Raw genomic sequence first — 17,541 nt, forward strand, 5'->3', positions numbered from 1 at the left:
CCAAGGCGGGATGAGAATGGTGATACACCTTTACAAGTCTTGGGTGCCGTAGCAAAATCCTTCGTGCCATTCTGGGGTAAAATAATGAATTCTGAGGATATCAGAAAAGGCTAGCAAAGGTACTGGAAAAGACCATCAATAGGACCACTGATATTTTGTACAACATGACGCTAGAGCAAAAGACAATTAGGTTAGTAGCCCTTCAAAATAGAATGGTGTTAGACATAATTCTAGCTGAGCGTGGTGGGGCATGCAAAATGGTGGGATCTGCATGTTGTTTTGTACCTGACTCTTACCCTACTATATTCAAGGCAATTCAAAGTGTACATGCCTTGAGTACTGAAGTACATGTTTCAGAGGGAAACTGGAATCTTAGTACTTGTTTCTGGGATTTGTTGCAATCATGGGGTTGGAAAATCTTTGCATTTCTTAAGATAATTCTTGGTATTTTCCTGTTCTGTTGTTGTGTACAATGTCTCCCTGTCATATGTTCAATGATAGAAGGATGTTGTGCACAAACAATGGGTACAATAGGATCTAGGCTACGTGTGCCTGAGAAAGATACTTATGCCTTAGTAATGCAGGATATTACCATCAAATAGCTAATGGTGATTGATGTTTTTGAAGAATGTGATTCAGGATGTACGGATATTGATGCATGGTTTTTGAATAGTGCAAATGTCTGAGTGATGCTCTTGGCTTAGGCCAAAAGGAGGGTTTGTTAAACCATATTCGCATACTATCATCTGGTTATGAACATTGGCCTAAGCACATTCGCATTGTACAGAAAACTGTGTCTAAAAATGCCCTGAATAGGATTGACTAAAGCCGCCATTTTAGAAACGTCTGCCATTTTGATTCTAACCTCTGCTTTCTGTCCTGAAATGGTTAACTATGTTTTCAGCTATCACTGAGTAGAGTGAACTTTGAGCCTATGTCAACATTAAGGCTGCTGAGAGCAGAATGTTTGTTCAGTGCAAAGAGACCTTGTAATCAAGATGAACTGCCATTCAAAGTGTTATCTGTGTCTACAAGCCTCATCTTCATTCAAACAATGAAACACAATGCAAAGCAACTAAAGCCATCTGCTTTGGGAGAAACCCTTTGTGCTCATCTCTTGGAACTAGACTTACACTAAAGCTCAAAAACAAGAAGGAGTCTACATGGTCAAGAAAAGCAAAGTTTGTCATCATTGTATTTCGAGTTTAAAGGATTGTGTCTTAAACCTGGGAACAACAATGCTGTATTTGCTATGTGAACTGGGCATGAACTTTAGCAACTGTGTAACTTGAAGAGGGGCTGGACAATGTAACCGGGCTTGGGGAAGAAAGTATAAATACTGTGAAATTTGTAATGTTCAGTACACTCTCCCCTCACGGTGTCTGCTTTCTTTTTATATTTGTATCTGTACAGAATAAAAGTTATAACTTTGACTTTGTGACTGGCAGATTTCATCTTTGGTGGTTCTAAGCCTCAATATTCCTTATTGAACTACCACATAGAGCTAGTTCAAAAACTTTCCAGGAGGATGTGTTTGAAGGAGGATGGGCAGGTAGTGGGAAGAGTCATAGGGATAAGCATTGCCATGAGCAATCAATGGTGGGTAAATAACCAAGCACCCAAAAGCTGTGTGCCGCCCTGACATGTCCTTTCCCTCTTATCTCTACTCTTATCTATAATCCAATGCAATAACTTTGGCGTGCAAGTGGCACCACCTAATAGGAAAAAACTAAAAAGGCCAGCCGTCATTGACAACACTTTCATGTCTAATGGGTGTTCTGTACAGGCATACATAAGGTTGCAGACAAGGTAGGTAAAACATGGCAAAGAGGGGGACATTTGCCTTTAAAAAAAGGAAAAAGGGGATGCGGGATATGGGATGGAAGTCTTTATTCCTACTATTTAAGAAAATTATTTTTTTTAAAGGGAAAAAGACGTGTTGGTCCTTTTACGTGTTGAAACAGTTTCACTTTTGCTGTTTAACGCAATTCCATTGTGAAGAGAAATATTGTTTGATAAGCTAACACTGATGAAGGTTGTCACAAGTATTTATTCCCCTTGGTTTGATGGGTTTATGGTCCCATTTATCCATAGATGTGCATAGGGGTCTGGCTTCCACGTACACATACACTATTCTCCTCATAGATCGCCTTTTGAGACTATGTGGTGCCTGCACTCAGTTTCTTCAGGAAACAACTGCAGCCCTATGAGAAAGTGTTGCAAACCCCTTTATGGTCTGGCAGTGGTGTCTGCTCTTTTCCGCGTGCTGCTTCTAGAACAGATTATCAGTCTGGGTGTCATCCTGTTTTGTGCATGAAGACCTACACCCTGTATGTGATGGATGGTTCCCTTTATATAGTTGAAGGAGTGAGATTCTTGGTTCCTGGTCGCTCAACAGCATTGAATGCAGGCACTATACAGCAATAACCCCCTATGTTGGGGGCATACAGGGAAAGTAATGGCCAGCCAGACAGAGCCGAAGGTGGGCTCAAACGAATCAAGGGCCTGGGGGCCATTATTAGCCCTGTACACTCCCGACACTTGGGGTGATTATTCATCTGCTGTCTGAATTCGTACCACTCCTGGATACAAATCCTTGAAAAGTTGTTTTTTTTTGGTTGATAAATGGGCTCTATGCTTATTGTGTGTGCCCGATTTCCCATGAAAAAACAGGAGCAAAGATGGTTAGTGCCATAGAAAATAGGGAGCGAGACCCTTTTCTCTTTTCAAGCCATTGGCAGAGCAGGGCGTGACAAAAGTAAGCTTGGGTGTGTGGTTGGGTGAACAGCAGGTGGTTGCGGCTTTCTGCACTGTTGAGGGGAGAGGGAGATGGGCCTGGGGAGTACCAGTGAAACAAAATGGCAGGTCTTTGGGAAAGACATAGGTGACCAGGAAAGCATGATATCGATATTGATATTTTATTGTGGGCTCGGTCCAGCCCCATTGCCCTCTCTCTATGGAAAAGGACTGAAAGTGTATATTTTGAAAAGTAGGTCTTCAACAAGGCACCCTCTTCCTTGGCTTCAGCTATATTCATGTCGTTACTGTTGCTCTTCTGTTACCCACTGTGCTGTACTCGTGGTAAGGCTCTGCTTTTTGAAGTGTTTTTATAAATCAAATTAAGCTATATTTTCTGTTTTTCATGGGGGTCATGCCTAATTCTGTTAACAGAGAGCATGGGAAGAAAGTCAAGGGGAAACCAATAATGCAATGCATTATGTAATGTGAATAAGAGGATGACCCGAGAAAGGGAACTGTTGCACTTAGTATAATTGGGCTCTAGGAATCATGCCAGAGTTCAGGTCGTTGGTCTCATAGGTTTCTGAAAAACACTGCCTGTATCTTCGTCCTGGATTCCCATAAGGAATCATGGTATGCTCTGCCCCCTTCAGCAGTTGTTGTTTTAATGACATTCACTGGCTTGCACCTTTTGAAAGGATATGTTGACTTTAATGTATGGACACAATGCTGAATGCTATATAATTGTATGATTGTAATATAATCATAGGTGAAGCTTGTGTGTGTTGTAGTGCCCATTATTGAAGAAAGGAATGTGGTGTAGTTGTGAGTGTGGTGGCATTAGTCAAAGAGGACCGAGCAACTATTCTGAGAATATTTTCAATATCTGTGAACGTCACTTGGTCTGGTGAAGATTAATGCGGTCAGTTTGTGTGTCAATATATCCGATTAGTATGTCCATTCCACGTATGAAATACCTGCCTGTGGATTAGAGATTGAATATATAAAAGATGTTGTCTGATCGCTACAAGGTTTTGTGTCGCCGGTGGGGACAGAAACACGAGCGAAGGCAATCTGGCAAATCTTCATTGCAATAGTACGATGCATGGTCATGTTTTTTAATACTCGTGCTTCTGTCGGTTGGCGGATGTTTCTCTTGCCAGCTACAGCAGCCGTCTGCTATTATTCTTCAGTACTGCTGCCAAATGTCTCTTACTTCATGCGTTTAGGACGGTACAAGGTTCTAGTTAATGTGTGTTAGAGATCTGGATTTAAACGGGTATCTATTAGACAAGCCACGGCTGTGTAGCATGTACGAGGTATGACGAACATGTTTACTGCATCATGATTCACCGCCCTTTATCCATTTTGTTTCAGACTCGAAGAAATGCCCAGGCCGTTTGCGCTTCATCCCGGTTTGAAAAGCCCAGACGAGGAAGTCCGATTCCTGCAGACTTGTTCTCACGTTCTTGTGTTCTGTCTCCTACCTTCAAGGGATGCCCAGTCACGCAGCTTGCGGATAGTGCTGGCAGAAATACTCGCGACAAAAGGTGGGGAGAACCGATTTTTGCAAGATTCTGCCTGCTGGTTTGCACAGAAGTATGCATCTAGAGCGGTGCTAAGCTTAACTGTTTTGGTGAATCTTCCACTGATCTTCTTTTCCCTCTTATCTGTCACTGTCCTCCATGTTTATGCGTCTCTTCCTCTGTTCCTTTTGGACTTTGCTTTCTCTCATTCATATCCTCTTTCTCTCCTCTGTTCCCTCTCCTCTATTTACTTTCCTTATGGGTTGTCCTTTCTACTCAGTAGCATGCCACAGATGGCTGAAATAATACTTACTCCAATTCCCTGAGACAGTTCAAGGGTTTTCATTGGATGTCTGATTACGACTCTAGAGCTGTCCCTGTCTCCTCTAGAAGTGCCAATCCCTCCCTAACCCAGGCATCGATTAGTACACACTGCAGGTTTCTCCATACTGCCTAGGTTCTGCCATTTGCAAAAGATCTATTGTACAGGACACCTGGTGTTTCAACAAACAGTAAATAATACTTTTATTGGTAGCAGGTGCAGGGGAGAAAAACAACCCTGGCACTGGGTTGCACAATATCAAGAGTAAAGAAACCAGTGTCCACTGGCTGTGGGACACTTGCATCCCCTGCACACCAAGTATTGTATAGCAAACAAAACTTTAGGTTACTATGTTCAAATATTTATATAAATAAATTCAATTTTGTAATAAAGTTAAAAAAAATGAAAGAAATAATTGTAACCTCAAGGATATACAAATTGTTCAAATTGCAATCCCCAATGTTTGGCCAATGCTAAAAATTCAATACAAAAAAACATTTACAACGCTTGGATATTTCCAAACACTGTGCTCTGCTCGTTATTGCGAGGGGAGTCCGATGTGGTGGAAGACCTTCTGTCCCTTGGATCTGTGCCCACTGGCTCCCCTTGCTATTGTTCGCCTACTATTGACTACTTGTATGTAGAGGAGGAGGCCTGGGTGGAGATTGAGACCTGTGCGCTGAACATAGGCGTTTGGCGTGGTCTCAGGATGAGTGCCCCTGATCTCTGCCTTGAACCATTTGGGCCTGTTGACTAGGCGCTACTTGGTCTCCCCTGTTATTGTGATCACCTGAGGATGAGGCGGTGGTAGCCTGGCATTGAGTTGCCCCAATAGACCATGCAAAGTTGACCGTATTTGGAGGGATAGTGGAGACTGTGGGTTTAATAGTGGGTATGTTGGCTTCACCCCCCTGTTCCTGAGGGTGTAGAAGGAAACCCAAGGTGTATGGCTTGCTGCCTTACTGATGTTCTTTCCCCTCTTGATTGGGGGTGTATGGAAGGTCTGTCCTGTGAGTGAGATTAGACTACCGTGCATTCTTGAGAGTCCGAATCTATGACTCCCGGGCACTCTTAGGAATCAAAATCTGATGTTCTCATGTTGCAGATTTTTATCATGCATGATTTTAGTGTATTTTATGGGTGATACACTTAGAGGGAGTTGCCTTGGTTCTGTTGGTTCTTCTGTTGAGGTTCTTAGTATCCCTTTAGCACAGGATAGTACGCTTTCCTCCTGCAACTTTGAAATAGGCTGCTCAGGATGTTCTGTGGTTGGAACCTCGGAAAAAACCCATTGACAGGTGTGAGTGTACTGTTTTAGAGTACTCCCCTGATGTTTTCCGGCTGCATGGCGATTTTGATTTTTTTCACCATCGACGAGTGATATCCCGATTTTGTCATCGAAGGATGTGCCATCGACCATTCTTGTTCGGAAGAGGACCCATGCACCCCTCTGGGAGAATGTGACTCTGATGATGAGCAGTGTTTCTTCTTCACCGAGGGAGTCTTTGTGGGCGAGTTGTCCTTATGCTTGCTTTTCGTAGGCGAGGTTGTTCTCGACAATGAATGAGAGGTCGACTTCGTTGTTGCTTGTATGAGACATGGGCAACAATGGTCCCGTTTTTGTTGTCGTCGATGGATTTTCCGCTGACTGTTTACTCGCAGACGCCAGCCTTCGCGGCTTACCGGTTTCTTTTGAGAAGGAGACTGTCGCTTGGCCGCCTGGCCTTTGCTCATTGACGATTTTGTCTCACCTTGTGTTGGTTGTGTTTTCTGTATATTCGAGCCCACCTCTGACGCCGGGTGCGACCCCTCGTTTAGCCAGCAAATTAGGCAATATTTTCTGTTCTTCAGGGCTGAGAGAAACCCTGCCAGATTTCACATTCTTCTGAGGAGTGATTAGGGTATATGCAGTATATACAGTCTACATGCCTGTCCCTCTCATAAACGTTTTTTAGGCTGCACGTACCACAGGTACTGAATACAGATTTTTGGGATCTGACGGTCTCGATATTCATTGTCTATGCTGTCGAAGGGTCGTCGGTTGTTCCGGATTAACTGTTTTGTCGAAAATTGTTTTTTGAGGTTAAAGAAGATTTCTCTTGAAGAGAAGAACTCGAGGAATCCCACCAGCTAAGAAGAAAGTTGAAATCTGTGGGGAAGCTGCTGGGGCGGAGCTACACACTCCACGTCCTATTGGTAGGGACCAAAAGCACCCACAAAGATGTGGGTGGGACACTCAAGGCGTCAAAGGTTTTTTCATTGGAAAAGTACTAAATTAAAGTAACTGAGGATTCCCAGCCTGACGACGGAATATTCACAGCATGTGAATCTATGAAAGATACCAACACTGGAGAAATGGAGTTTCCGGTAAGAAACTACTCCCAAATTAATTGATCCACTGTAGTAAGTCAGCTCAGGAGACCGACAAGAGGTCCTGTTCTGCAACATGGATTTTATTATACTAAAGAAAATAAGGCATCTTCTGTCCCTACTTCCAAGGTGTTTCTTTGCCTTAACTAAGGAAACTAATAAAGGGTGCTCATAATTACAACTAAAATCCCATCCTCAGTACAAAACCAGTCTTACCTAAGTTCTGTCCCTAGCACTACCATACAAAATTAACATAAGGTCAAACAGAAAGGTCAAGAAGAGATTTTTTTTTAACCCTATTAATTATGGCTAGTTTCTGCCCCGACTCAAATGTCTCTCAGGCTTCTCTCAGGCCATGTGCCTGATTATACAGTTCGGAGTGGCTCTTTAGTCTTCTTTTTTCCTGGTGGTGCTTAATCGTGCCCTCCACCCAAATATGTCTATACCTTCTACGCCTGCCTAGTCGTATACTTCAAGCTCCAGTTTTGTCCAGTGTATCTGTATCCTTTCTTTCTGCCTTGAGTAACGATATCTGTTCCTTTGGGTCGACCTGTAATTGCCCAGTCCTCAACTATTGTATCTCTCACCCCATCTTGGGGTTTCTCTGCTATCTCTTTGGCCATGAGGATTGTTGACTGCACCTTTCCTTGGGGTCCTTCTCGCGAGCCCTGCCATGGTGTTTGACCTGTTACAACCCAGTCTTTGAGTCTCCTGTTCCTTAGCCCGCCTTAGGATTTCCTCTCATTCCCCCTTGCTTTGGGCTCTCTTGCCTTTTGCCCCTTTTTGGGGTACCTTGCGACTTGCCCCATCTTGGGCTCTCAGGATTCCCCCCCCCCTTCCTTGTCTGGTTACTCACGCCTTCTTGGGGTATCTGATATCTCACCACTCCTTGGGATGTTGGGTTTCTCATCCCTTCTTGGGTTATCTTGTAACTCACCCAATCCTGGCCCATCATCAGGCCTTGCCACCCACCTCGCGAGTCCCACTGTGTACGTTGCGCTCTGTGGCAGCATTCATCGGGGGAAGCAGTCTTCTTGCCCGCTGCGGTACCGCAACTCTGGTTTTCCTCGGGTCCTGCTCGTTGATTCGCTTGCATCAGTTCCTCCTGTTTGTGCTCAACAGGACCTAGTATTCTCCAGTAGGCACTGGTCGACCGATTCTGGGCTGGTCGTGTGTCTTCTCTGTTCAGCGGGCCCAAGCTCCTCTGGCTCGTTGTCTTGGTGCAAGAGGCGGCATTCTGTGGGCTTTCTCGCTCTTGCACTCTCCACTCTGTGTGGTGCGATTTACAGGCTCAACCTCAAAGGAGACTGCCCACCCCCCTCTGCATCACTCTGCAGGTCTACGTCTCTCTTTGGTATTCCCAGCAAAGAGATGGGGTAACCCATTGGCTCTATGCTTCACGCAAGGATGGCAACAATAAAGGGTCCGAAACCACACCAGTTATGATTAAACATCCTTGTACATTATTGCTCTGCCAAACACCCATATCGCCAAAAAATAAATCGTATTCTGTATATGAAGGAGGATAAGTTGAAAAACCTGCTTGGGGATTCCTTATCCTCTAAGAGGGAGCCACCCCCGGTGGGATCCTTCTTGCCCTTTCTCCTAGGGAGTGTTAAGCAAAGCAGGCTCTCCGCTCTAGTCCCAAAGAGGGTGGCTCTCCCTTGTGGAGAAGGGACGAATTCCCTGGATTCATCACATCATCCACTGAGATAGTCCTATATTTAAAATTGGCCCATTCTAGTAGCAGGTCTTTTCGGATGCAGCCAGCTCTACTCTGCATTTGATGCCACTCAACATTTGCAGGCAATGATATCTGTGAAAGATAATGCACAGGACCCTGAATAATGTTCTTAGTTTAATGTTAAACATTTGGACCCAACGATGAAAGTGATGAAAGTGATATGCCCAAAAACCTAAGTTCTCATTCCTGATGGCATAGAGGTGTGTGATTAGGGTAGACTGTCGGAAGTCGGAAGCGGCTGACATTCTGTGCACAGTATCCATTGGTACAGATCTTCAGTGCGGCTTGACTGCTTTGACTGCTAGCGCTGAGTAAGCGTGCGTGTGTACGTGTGTTTGTGTGGGTCCTTTCCTCTAGTAGGAAGTCGCAGGACCCGCAGGACCCGGACCATCGTTCGCGCAGACGACGGCATCGGACGGCAGAAAATGAAAACGAAAAGTGAAGATTGAGATCAGCGCGCCCAGAGGCAGAGGCGGGTGTCTGTGGCGTGGCGTGTCCGCGGAGGCGGCGGCTCGAAGCAGCCTGTGGGAGCGAACGGAGCGAAAGCAGCGTTCCCAGCATTCTTTTACTACATACTCGCGGGCCACAGAGGTGAGAGTTCGCAACGGCTTGAAGCAGCTTGAAGCAGCCCGCGGCGGCGGCGACCTCTGCTACAACTGCTATTTCTATAAATTATCACGTTCGATGGGCCACACATAAACGCTAGTAATAGTACTAGTACCAACGTGTGGCCAATATTGTCAAACTAGTGACAACCAGCCTGATCAGCTCTATTAACTCTATTTAACTCCGACAGTACTTTTGCATGAACCTGAGCTTGCTGGATAGACAATGAGACAGTGAGCGAATTCTGGGTTTGTGCCAGTATACAAACACTAATATCGGGGTTAATAAAGGGTGGGCTGTTGTCATTTAAGTTTATATTAGACAGCAGTGCTTTTGGGCTGCAAGCCCCTTTACTAATCTCCTTAATGAGTGAACCAGAGATAACTCTGAGTTAATCTGCAGTTTGCCAATAGACATTTTGGAGCCTAGGCAACTTGGGCCTAGGCAACTTGGAGTGGATAGTAGAAAGGAAGTGGCCGGACCCGGGTTTAGGCAATAAAAGTGAATAAAAAGGGGGAGACTGTGGGAGATTTTACTCCTTTGATCCCCCTTTGTTCTTTGGCCTAATCTTGAATCAACGAAGGGATAAGAAATGGCCCGCTATAATTTAAGGAGTGGACAACACGTTGATGACTTAAGAGCTCCAGAATGGGATGGCTCTTACATCGAAAAATCCCTGCATGAAGATGTGAATCCCGTTAATCTCCAAACTCCGATTGCCTCGACAAGGAGTAACAATATAATAGAGGCACAAATCCATCAAGAACTTCAAGCGGATAAACCAACGGAGGGAGAAATCATAAGAGACTCAATAAGGAACACCCCATTCAGACAGGTGAAAGATTTCAAGATGAAAGATTTCACCTTGACATCAACTAATATAAAAGGGACTATTGATTATTACTTCCAGAAACCAGTTCAAGAAAATTTAAATGAACCTACACCACATTCTTTAAAAACTTTTAATCAAAACATTAACTCACAAACGGAGATCAGTGGATCTGAACCATCCATCCTAGTTACGGAACCTTTAAAGACCCCAAATCATCTGTTGAACTCGGTGCAGAATACACAATTGCATGAGGAAAGATTAAACTCAACATTGGCATCGAGAGGGGATACGGTTGCGTTTGATGGAAACCTACTGGATTTACCAGTGCAAATACCGAATATGATACAGGGAAACAAGAACCAAGACCCAAATGATGGTGTCTCCTCTCTTTCGGCTTTAAATTTTGTTCTAAATTCCTTGGTGAAAGTCTTTGACTTCTAAAAAGAGATGTGCAGACCCATACAGGGATCTTAATGGAAATGACAAAAGATATTGAACAACTAGAATTTTCAGTCGTAGGTCAAAACAATGTAATAAACTGTTCAGTCCTGCCCCTAATGACAAAGATGGAAGATGGTTACACAAAGCACAGTGGAGATTTAATGGAAATTAAGCACCAAATGACTTCTCTTATGAGTGAGAACAAGGAGATAAAGGAATTGTTATTGCAAATGAACGAAAGAAAAGTACCGCCTCCCTCATTAAACCAAGATCTAGCAATTAAAACTATAAATTTAGTCCCTGAAACGAGCACCTTTGGGGATGATACTCCATTATCTGAATCAATAATGGAAGAATTCTGCCGATTAGCACAAATTGCTGAGTCAACGGTGGAACAGCTGGTGGAAGATCGACGGGAAATTATAGAGAATCTTGAAGATGAGGCAGTAAACAACTACATGTGGAAGAAGAGCTCGCAACAATCTTACAAGAGAAGGAGGAGAGAAAGGCGGAAGAATCAAAAACAAAATAATACAGATTCAAAGTCACAAGGTCGACAAGAAAAGAAAACAAAAAATGTGAAGAATATTGGATCAAAAAAATCAAAGATAAACAGCTTTGTTAAGGGGATTTCAGATCCTGTGAAAATCAATGAGAACCAAAATATATTGGATAAAGATGGTAGAAGTAAAGGTAACGATTCTCCACAACAAGAAAGAATTGCCGGGATAAATAAATCCAGAAAACAACAAAGGGAAAGTTTTGAGACTAATAGCACTCCGGAAGCAGAGGGAGAAGTACATCCGGTAAAGAAATCAACGAGTACCCAAACAGAAGAAAAAACAGCTGATCTGGATAGAAATCGACCTCGACATGACTTGATTAGATCAGAGATCACAGGGAAATTGTTAAAAACAGCTCCAATATTTCTTCCAAAACAGAAAAAAGCTTTTAAAGCACCAATGCAGACCCAGACTGGCTTAAGAATCGCTCCAATATTCAACCAAATAAAAACAAAGACCAGTGATTTGGTAACCACCCAAAGTTCTAGGATGGGTCTTGCAGAGGATACAACATGCATTCAAACATCAATATCGAATACGGATGACCACGATCAAACCAAAGAGGTAAGAAGAGAAGAGACTATAAATATCCCAGCGGGAAACTCATCCTCCGACATGGTAACTGAAAGAACAATACATCCCCAAGAAGATCTGAATCCATATGCAATCCCGAGACTGTGGTTTACTAATGAGGAAAATCGTAAGTCTGGTAAACCATTGAACAGGAGCTCAATTCTATCATTAGTTAAAAAACTTCCAGAATTATATTTATTTTCAACAAAAGACATTGAATATGTTCGGTTTCCAGAGCCAGAATGTACTAGTTTAGTGGAAGTTGGATTTGTTTCTAAATTGGGGGCAAAAGCTTTTTTGAACCTACAAGAAAGACTAAGGGAGGTGGGTTTGGAAGTATATGAGCAATTGCCATCTCATGTAATAGAAACGATCGAAACTGAGGAATATGAGTCAACCAAGGGAAACATCCCCTTACTGCATGAAACCAACCGGGGAAAAAATGAAAATACTATTAATGGTGGGTCACAAATATCATCTTGGTCAATGTTACCAGAGATAATTATGCAAGTCTGTCAGAAGTTGGGTGTATCACAGAGGTCTCTTTAATAGTGACAAATTGAGAATCACTAGTTGGAACTCTCGGGGATCCAGTTCATTTAAAAATAATAAAATGAGTACGTTGTTGTTTGGGGGAAATGATTTGATCTTACTACAGGAAACATGGTTAGTAAACACCCCAGAACTTGAAGGCTTTGCATTGAAAGGACAACCAGCTAACTGCAAAGCCAAGGGAAGACCGACGGGAGGTTTGCTGATCGCCTGTAGAAAGATTTTATTCAAAGAAATAACAATGCTACCTTGCAAACAGGAAGGAATACTGGTGGTGAGAGTGACCACTTCCCCCAAAGGTTCTCCGGGTAAGGAGATAATAATTGTGAATCTATACTGGAACCCCGTGAGGGAAAAACTCTCTGAATTTCTAGAATCAATTGCGTCAATCCTTTGTGACATCAATATAATGCACTCTAGCGCACATATATTGGTAGCAGGAGATTTAAATTCCCAATGTATCAAATCCAAATCCCATACAGGGAAAATGAAAGAATCAACAAATAATGGAAGAAAATGGTCGACCTTCTTTGAGGACTGGAATTTAAAATTCCTAAATGGCTTTATAGAAGGTGATGTTCCATCTGTCACAACGTGGGAGAGGGGTTCCTCGGAATCGACACTGGATTATATGCTTTTATCAACCGAATGTTTTAACACCTGTATACATTTTTCAGTGGTCGATGGTGGAACAAGTGATCACAAGCGATTAGTTGCTCATTTAAATTGGTTCAGTGAGGAAAAAATAGAAATCTGGGACCAAAAAGTAGAAGTTAATGCACAGAAAAATCGGTTGACAAAATACAAGAGAAAAGGGGAGCGGTTAAATAAAACCCTGAATGGATTTGCCAACTTGGGAGAACTAAATATTTTGCACCAGCATTGTGACCCATCACGATTTCACGAATTTTTATGGTCAGTCGATCCCCCGTCAAGTTCCCAAAAGGGTTTGCAGCGAGTACACAAACACTTTTTCGACGAAGCAGTTTGGGAAAAAAAACGGGAGACGCAAAAACAATTAAGACTTGCTAAGAAACAGGCCAAAAATGTACTAGAACTAGAAATAGCATCGAAAAAAATTAAAAATGATTTGAAGAGCTGGACTAGACAGCATAGAGGAAAACTATGGCAGAAAGATGGGGAAGAGATGCTGCGTGCTTTACAAAATAATTCCTCGCGAAACTTTTGGTCACTAATAAATGCTACCCAAACACATCAAACCATTGCTCAGACAAATAATGTGTCGGAAGCAAGTTGATTAACTTATTTCGGTACAAAATATCAGGAACCAGTGGGAGGACAAAAATATATAAGTGACAATGGAAACTGGGGTTTAAATTTTGACAAAGAGGATATTCTAAACTTGATCACAAAATCCTCGGCGTCGAGATCTGCAGGCCCAAATGGACTAACTAACCAAGTCCTTAAAGGAAACGAGACACTGTGGGCTGAAATCTTATATACCTTGTACAATAAAGTAATCGCAAACAGAATAATTCCGTCTTCTTGGAAGACTGCAATTATAATCCCGATCTTCAAGAAGGGGGATCGTAAAAACCCAATTAGCTACAGGCCAATTACACTGCTTGACGTAGAAAGCAAGTTGTTTACTAGTCTGATATTAAAAGAACTTGAAGCATGGGCGAAACAAAACAACATAATCCCCAAACAGCAGACTGGATTCAGAAAAGGCCATTCAACGTCCTTGAATGGTATATTAGCTTCATTATCAAATCTGAAAGATAAAAATAATAAAGGAAGCCTTTATGGAGCATTTATCGATCTGTCAAGCGCATTTGACATGGTAAATCGAGATAAATTATGGAGTAAGTTGGAACAACAAGGGGCACCCAAAACTTTAATTAATATACTAGTAAAACTTCACGAAAAAAACACAGCAAGGGTAAGATTAAATATGGATGGCTATTTGTCAGAACACATAAACATAGATAGGGGGGTCAGACAGGGTTGTATGGTTGCTCCTTTTCTCTTTAAGTTTTACTTGGGCGATTTTGGAGCCGCCCTAGAATCCTCATCACTAATTAGCCCTAAGGTGGGGTCCTTGGCCGTTAGATGGCTTATGTATGCGGACGATATAGTCCTTTTTGATAGGTCTCCCATCGGCCTACAAAGATTGTTGAACGCCCTCGATAAGTACATGAAATTAAACAACCTGGTGGTTAACCCTGACAAATCTAAGATCGTAATCTTTGAGCAGAAAGGTCGCAAAGAAACAAAATATCGGTGGACAATTGGCAATAACCAGATACCGGTTGTAAAAGAAGTAATGTACCTGGGCATCACAGTGCATGCGAAGCCCACAGTTGGGAAACAGTACGGTGAAATCCTGGCTAAAGGAACACAACTAATAGCTCAGATGAAGAAGATTGCCAGCCTCTATGGCAAATTTACAATCATGCCCATCATACATTTTTATGTGGCCAAGGTAATCCCAGTACTATTGTATGGGATTGAATCTAAACCTTTACTGTGGTCAATAGATTGGCAGAAAATAGAAGGTTACATTTGGAAACAGGTATTGGGATTACCTAAAGGACTACATACGACAACTCTCAGATACGAACTTGGATTAAAATCTCTAAAATACGCAGTTGATTGGAAACTCTTGTCCTTGTATAGGTCTATTATTACGCCAATGACTAACACACTATACGAAAATCTCCTAGAAAATATGAACCTAAATTCCTCACTCACTTTGACAGAACTCCAAAAGATAGCAGAAAATCTGCTAACTTATTGTGAAACAGATAAATTAACACTGAGTTTAAACCCACTGAAAGTTAAGAAGTCCTTATCCTTGAGAGACTGGATCACAACAGGGGACATGGTGAGATCAACCTCTGTTCGCGAAGGGTTTTTTAAGTATGGGAAAAAACAGGGTGTAGTACCAAGATACTTGATGAAGTTCCCTAACCCAAAAGGAAGACAAAATTTTATGAGGGTACGGTTAAACTTGATTAAAACCGGATCAGTGTTAACTAAATGGGGAATCACTGAAGGGGCTTGTAGTCTATGCACGGAATGCTCAGATCTAAGTAAACAAACGTTAGAGCATCTGCTAAGATTCTGTAAAGGCACCTGGAAAATTAGGGTGGAATACTTAGGGAATTCAGTTGGGTCATTGGATAGACTATCCTCCGATGCTTTTTGGGAAAGAATGATTGCGGGTCATGAAATAAAATTGACCATAAATATCTTAAGGGTCTTGCAAAAGACAGGTTTTATATCGTCAGAATACTGTTGATCTATTATAATTAGGGAAAAACTGTTTTTTTTACATAGGTAAACTAGTCATAGATGTGATGAATTTTAATATGCTAATTTTACAAAATTGTGATGAAGCAATCTGGGAATGTTATCTAGATATATTTTATGAATATGATGTTTTTTTTTTATTTTTTATATGTGTATATATGTACTGTTTTTTTTTTTTTTTGGAATGTGAAAAAAAACCCAAATGAGGTTATATCACAATAAATATATAAATAAATTTAAAAAAAAAAAAAACGTTTTCTTTAAACAGCTTTTTTCACATCCAATATATAGGGTTCCTTTATGTCGAAACAAATGAACTGATGCACATGACTGGAGTCTTGAATCATGCGCTGATAAACTCAAATTCAACTCAATATAGCATGTTATGTTTTAATATTGGGTCTTCTGTAGCGTGACGCCTGAAATTTTCAATGTCTCTTGGCATTTTGGTTCCTACCAGCGAAGAGGTTTGGGTGGTTCGTTGGTGGAGAGCAAGGTTGATGTTTCTGAAATGGTGGATACTTTTGCAATTTTGCAAGGGTAGGGTGAGGCCGTAGATGGTTGCTATAGTAGAAGGCCCTCTGCAGTGAGCTAAGTTAGAGGAAAAGGGGTTTTGGTTAGTGTATGAGGCTGAGATTTGGATGTTCATGTTGGGCAACAGATGACATCAGAGACAAAACTGGCCTGTTGTGATTACTTAGAATCAACAAAAATATTTTTAGGACTTTTATAAGCCTGTCAAGGGCACCAAGAGCTACATTACATTGCGGTTCTCTTTGCCTGTAACCCTCATCCAAAACCCACTGGTCTTACTCCCTTATCTGGTAAAGGTAACAACTGCCTGGTTAATCCCCTTGTTCCTTTAAATGTTGGTTGCTCTGTGAGCCATGGGACTTTGGTTTTGGGAGACCATGCTGCCTGCGATCCCCACATGGGTAACCATGGGGGAGTCTGAGTTGTCACCCTGCCTTACGCAGGTGCTTTTGCCCAGTGATTGCCCATGGAGGACACCTTGGTCTTTTGCCCTTCAGGGAATGCCTGCTGGGCAAAGAATGCAGTTTGTCAGGCAATCAGTCATTGGGCTAAAATCCTCACTTTCCCAAGAAGTCTTCCACAACACCACAAACATGAGTCAGTTGCAAGCTGTAGGCGCACAGAGCTTTAGATAAAAAGTTAATAATTCTGTAAGTGTGTGAGAGGAAGGGCCACAAAGGGGATGAAGAGTCTCTATAGCTTTTGCCCTTTCAATTGGAATGCAAAACGTGTGGTATCTTGGTCTAACACATAAGTAATGTCTGCCATGTCCACAGATATACTCCTTTCACACAACATGTAAAGGCAGCCATCGGGCTCACCACCCCTTTCTATGATGGCACAACGGTTCAAACATCTCCTTGGTGGAATAACATCATTGATGACTGAGATTGTTTCTGCGAGATACAGCAGAGCCATATAGACACGCAAAGAGTGGCTTGGGTTTTTAAAGGGAACGAACCAGGAGAAAGGTTGTTGAAGTAACAAGGAGGGTGGGCCTTCTGCAGAAATGGTTTCCCATTGCTAATGTAAATCCATACATGGTAGCCAGACAAGCTGTGATGGGAGGGCTTAGACAGGTGAGGAGGCCAGGGAAGGCATTTTTCATCTGGTGGTACAGTTTCACAAAGGCATGGCATACACCAAAATTCTGTTTTTTTTCTAGAATATTTTACCAATCCTTTAGATCAATGGTTGCTCTTTCATAGAAATAACTTTCATTTAGGTGTATCTACTGAGGATTTTCCTTATTACTAGTTGCAAAACTCCTCTTCTCAACATATTTCTTCTATATTTGAACCTTCTGTTGAGCTTGTTTTCCGAAGCCTGCTCTTCTAGCTTCTCACAGTCAGTTTGATGGTTGATATAAACATATACAGGGCCTAGGGATTTATCTACAACGAAAAGGGGATTCTCTCTTTGGGATTGTTCTATTTCAGCAGTGTCAGCAGGAGTCAAATACA

General features: G+C 42.2%; 1 protein-coding gene across 2 annotated transcripts in view; it reads left to right on the forward strand.

Moving 5' to 3' along the window:
* Window positions 1-17,541, forward strand: part of SNX25 (sorting nexin 25) — a 1,900,476-nt gene that overhangs the window by 762,253 nt on the left and 1,120,682 nt on the right. For both annotated transcript variants that reach the window (XM_069631510.1, XM_069631509.1), the window contains exon 4: window positions 4,117-4,289. In XM_069631510.1, coding sequence (XP_069487611.1) covers window positions 4,117-4,289 — 173 coding nt within the window. The remainder of the gene's footprint in view (window positions 1-4,116; window positions 4,290-17,541) is intronic.

The sequence above is a fragment of the Ambystoma mexicanum genome, chromosome 6q (genome assembly GCF_040938575.1).
Source record: "Ambystoma mexicanum isolate Mex_15411 chromosome 6q, UKY_AmexF1_1, whole genome shotgun sequence".
Taxonomy (NCBI): domain Eukaryota; kingdom Metazoa; phylum Chordata; class Amphibia; order Caudata; family Ambystomatidae; genus Ambystoma; species Ambystoma mexicanum.